A 5,000-nucleotide genomic window follows, 5' to 3' on the forward strand; every position below is an offset into this window, starting at 1 on the left:
TGTGAATAACATTGGGCCCTAATTACGATAATTATACAATTCAAACCGCATTTTGTTTAGAAATGGTGCCTCTATTCAAGCATATACAAGATTTTTCCATCATACGACAGGTTTTACCAAATGACCTCGAGTATAATTAAAACAGCAAAGACTTTATATGCAACAAAATAATTGACTGTCTCTGCAGAAAATAATAAAAACAATAAAAAACAAAGTAACAGGCTGAGTACATACCTGATGGGAGTCGCAAACTTGACCAGACATCTTGAGATCCCCAATCTCCAGATAAAGGTGGACAATTGATAACAGGCCATGTGGCATTGCCAGATAAAACGGGGCCCAAACCATTGCTTCTGCCTGCTACAGCAATGAACACTGTGGGAATGCCCTCACCTACACAGAGAGTTACAGGAAAAATCATAAGAAATAATTTTTAAGTCTTAAACTTCTATTCTTGTCCAACTAAAAAAAAAAAGGAAGAGTTATCTGAAAATCAAAAATAGAAGTTACCTGGGAAACATGCTGGATACTTCAAATACGTGACAAAATAAAAAAATAGCTAACTTTCAAAAAGGCAAGTTCTAATTCTAATATGAACTCAAGTTTCAAAATATTTAGTTAAAAAATTTAATAAATAATAACAATAAATAAATATCAGTAAGACAAAAATGTTAAATGTTTCAAATTAGCCCTACACCAGACATGTTAGATGCTGTTGCTCTGGCATCCCATGAAGGAATATTGATAATCCACCAAATGTCTTGATGTCAACAAGAATCACCATTGTTGTCCAAGTTGAGTGACTTGGGGGTTACCAAATGATCTTGCCCAAGGAACAAAGTGGCTAAAGCCGGACAAAAATGCAGGACTCTCAGGGCAATGCTAACCCAGGGTGTCCAGCAAAATCTCAACACTGAAAAATCCAACCTTCACATAAAAAAATCCTACCTAGCATTTTAAGAACCAAATGCAGCATGAAGAAGTCTAAATACATTAAAAAACGCACATGCACATCCATTTGAAGTGAAGTCATTGTGACTTTCATCAAATAGCAACACATAAAAGTCAGCCTTTTTAAGTACTATTATTCCACTAATATTGACAAACTTAAAATACACAGAAACCAAACTAGTCCCAAGTGTTGATAAATAATCAGCTTTAGTTCCGGCATTTTTGAATCATTTAAAAATAATATTGTCCCATGATGAGAACAAAAACTTCGGAACAGTAACAAGAATAAAAGAATCCATTTGCCTTGACTTAGGGATCCACACACAAGCACAACTGTAAATTAAATGAAGTAGCTTAGCAAGGAGATTTGATAAAATTGGATCGAGTTCATATTTCAGAAATTTATAGAGGGAAATACTCAGAAATGTTAATCTTTATAGCTATCTTATGTTCTGATTGAATGCCTCCCAATGAATGCTGTTCAATTAACTTTAATTTTACTAAACACAATGTAACAAATAATGAAAGTATGAGTGATATTTGAGAACATCTAAAGTATATTCCATGCTTACATGCATATCTGTATGCAAATCTTCGAATCATTACAAAAAGATTTATTGAAAAATAGGCATCATATGATAAAAAGGAATTTCAAATAGTTAAAAATCATTAATGATAGAGAGGTATAATCAGTCAAAATAAAAATAGAGAGCTAGGAATGAAGAATATGCTGTATTGATTGGGCCACTGCTCATTGTCTCTCTTCCCCCCCCCCCCTCTACCAAGTTGACAGTCTTCCTTGAAAAACATTTTTTTAAAATGACCTATCCGACCAAAGGGTCAAACTTCCGACTTAGCCGGACATTAGCCACATAACCTTTCTTAAACACTGATCATGCAAATACAACTAATCTAAGAAATGCTACCTTCATATTCAGCTAAGATGTCCAGAGCTTTCTCAGTTTGTTTGTGAGCAGATGAGATGCGTAGTTCACATGGTACACCAAGACCTCGGCAAGCTGTTCTGATCTTCTCACAATGTGCAAGGTCTGAAGGTGAACCCATAACAACCACAGCTCTACCTTTGGGTTTTGTGTTCAGTAGCTGAAATATGACAAAAATAAATTACCAATAATTTTTTCAACTTAATAAAGACTGACTTTAAGTTATGCATCAACTTTTTTTTTCTCTTCTGCCTGACATAAAAAGTGCTAATTCTTCATATCTGAGTTATACTTGCTTATACTTAAAAGTAAAATTTGAAGTACACCAAATCTTATATTTTTTGGATAGATAAGATAAACTGTTAGTAGTTTCATTCTGTTATTGTTATTGTTATACATCCAGCAAGGATTTTCTAAAAATTAACATCAGAAATATCACTTTGCATTCCCCGAGACCTCATATTTATTAAGATCTGACCACCTTTCCTGCCAACTGTCAAAGTTCCACCGTTTTATGATCACAAATAGCATGAAACAAATAATTACCGTTACTCTCTCCGCAACCCACTCAAAGTTACGTTTGACAGTGTCCAATGCCTCTGCAGTAACCTCCTGTAATTCCCTATACACCTGCTTGTCTTTCATAAGTCGCCTGTCACCAGCCGGCCACAAACGCCAAGAGTCACTGTCGATTATGTCGCCCAGAATAATCTCATCTGGAAATCAAAGGGGGGACATTAGGAATAAATGAAATTCATTTTCCGAATCAGAAAAAAAAAAAATTAAAAAAAAAAAAATAAATAAATATATTATATATATATATATATATATATATATATATATTATATATATATATATTATATATATATATATATATATATATAATATAATATATATATATTATTTATCATGTGCAGAACTTCATTTTTAATTTACCCCCAAAATATTACTTAGGAACCTCAGTATAACAGTCATGGTAAGACCAGCCTAAAATCCCTGTTATTGCTGAATTTCAAGGGAAATAACCCTAATGGCCAAAATCACCCCCCCCCCCCCCCCACCATCTTACTTCGAAACTGACCGTGTGTGTGTATATATATATATATGTGTGTGTGTGTGTGTGTGTGTGTGTGTGTGTGGTGTCTTTTGTGCTGCATACTGTCTGCCTGCAGCAAGCCCCATGTCACACTGAAAATGATGTGTATAGCAGTAATTAGTCTACACACACACACACATACACACACACACACACACACACACACACACACACACACAGAGTATTCACGAGCTCTCAGTTGCCTTTAGCTGTAGGCTTATCTGAGCTTGGGGGTCCAAATAGCTCAGTTGGTAGAGCACTCGCAGAACACGAAAATGGACCAAGAACGATCCCGGGTGCAGTAGATATTTTCTGCCCCTCCTGTCCCAGCAGTGATTGGGTAGCTAGGTCTGTTAGATCTCAAAGGAAAGTACTTTGCGATAGACTAGCATATTATCCAAAGGGTAGCAATCAATTTCTATTGTCTATAGAAATCGAGTTAATCTCCGGCTCCATGGGCCTAATGGCTCTGAAGGACTACTTACCTGACCTTTATGTGGGCTAATGCATTGTATTGAGATATGGAATGGGTTTCTGTGCCCCTATCAAAACTGATTAAGCTCTTAAAACGCACTGCTATAGCCATAAATTTTACATAACACAAAGAGGGAGAAAAAAAAAATGGGGATTTTACCAGCTATAACTGGGTCCCTGTTATATCTGGACCTATATACATGGGTTTTACCGTATTTAAAATCACTTACATGTCAAATCTTCCTGTTAAACTTGAGGGGTCCTGAAATCTTGGCAGAGCATTCACGCGTAAAAAGATCAGTATTAGTTGCAATCAAGTTTTTCTCTGACCTCCACAAAACAGTGATTGGGCAGTTATGTCTTACATTTAGCAGAAAGTTCTTTGCCACAGACTAGAATCTTATTTTGGAAATAGTGTGCAACTGTAATTGTATGTTCAATACAACAGAATACCATAAAGCCCACACAAGGGAGTTTGACCATCTAAAATATCCACTTACTTGTACCATCTTTTACTCCAAATTCAATTTTCATGTCAATCAAGCTGCAGTTCAGAGAAGCCCAAGCCCTCTCTAGGATCTCAAAAATGGTGACGGTCATCCTGCCCATGATTTCCAAGTCATTTCTATCAATGAGTTTTCCTCCAACAGTCACTTTGTTCTCCACACATTGTTCAAAAGACCACTGAGGGTCATGATTCTCATCATCCTGAAATGGATGAAAACCTTTATATCAAATTTCATATTTATAAAAAAACTAAATAGAGAATGGCAGTTATCTCTATCCAATAAAACTGCCTGCCTGAAGTTTCTACAAAGACACAAGATAATTAAGAATTAAATATTGAATGCCAGACAAGCTATCCGGCATTCATCAATGATTTCAGATTTTCTAATTTTATAAAAAAGTAGATCAATTTTTCTCGTATTTTCAAATAAAAATTGATTATTACTATCATTTCAACAAATAGCATGATAGAAGAGTTATTACTTTTGCTGATTAATCAGGTTATAAGAGGGCACGAGGATTTAAGTAAGTACCCTTTGACAAAAAAAATTCTTCATACTTTGATTTCAAATACAACAAACAGTAAATACAAGTCAGACAGGAAAAAAAAAAGGCATATCAGTGGTAATTTACTTCAGTCAACTCGTCGCACACACATATTGTTCTTTTTTCTCTGCATCGCTTTTGTGCACATTCTTCATGCCCATTGACTCGCCTCTTCAATATAAAGAAACAGTTCCATAAACGAAAATATGGTTTTACTCCGGGTAACCAAAATCTTGGTCTCCCTAACCAAATTGGTCAATTTTGGTTAGGGAGACCAAAATCTATACCTGCAATCTACTAAAAATGACAAACCGCAAAAATCTTAAGTTAGATATATATACAGCTACTTTACAAAATCAAATACCTTAAAGAAAGTTTCCAATTTGGGTGGGTTGAAGCGATAACCTTCTTTAACCCCAACGTTACGTCTAAGGAATGAGCCAGTTGCCACCCTGCGGGTCACCCATTCGATAGGAATCATA

The 5,000-nt window shown here is 35.4% G+C and overlaps 2 protein-coding genes across 2 annotated transcripts in view; one reads left to right on the forward strand and one right to left on the reverse strand.

Annotated features, from left to right (window-relative positions):
• The window catches only part of LOC144971423 (multifunctional protein ADE2-like), a 41,071-nt gene that overhangs the window by 34,226 nt on the left and 1,845 nt on the right, over positions 1-5,000 (reverse strand). The window contains exons 3-7 of the mRNA XM_078912310.1: positions 4,883-5,000; positions 3,966-4,173; positions 2,442-2,611; positions 1,878-2,055; positions 235-393 (exon numbers count right to left, since the gene is read on the reverse strand). The exon at positions 4,883-5,000 is cut by the window's right edge and continues 61 nt beyond it. Coding sequence (XP_078768436.1) covers positions 235-393; positions 1,878-2,055; positions 2,442-2,611; positions 3,966-4,173; positions 4,883-5,000 — 833 coding nt within the window. The remainder of the gene's footprint in view (positions 1-234; positions 394-1,877; positions 2,056-2,441; positions 2,612-3,965; positions 4,174-4,882) is intronic.
• LOC144971420 (amidophosphoribosyltransferase-like) overlaps positions 1-5,000 on the forward strand; it is a 70,704-nt gene that overhangs the window by 17,473 nt on the left and 48,231 nt on the right. The window lies entirely within an intron of this gene.

Source organism: Berghia stephanieae, chromosome 4 (genome assembly GCF_034508935.2).
Source record: "Berghia stephanieae isolate SIO BIC M18660-M18661 chromosome 4, UCSD_Bste_1.3, whole genome shotgun sequence".
Lineage (NCBI taxonomy): Eukaryota > Metazoa > Mollusca > Gastropoda > Nudibranchia > Aeolidiidae > Berghia > Berghia stephanieae.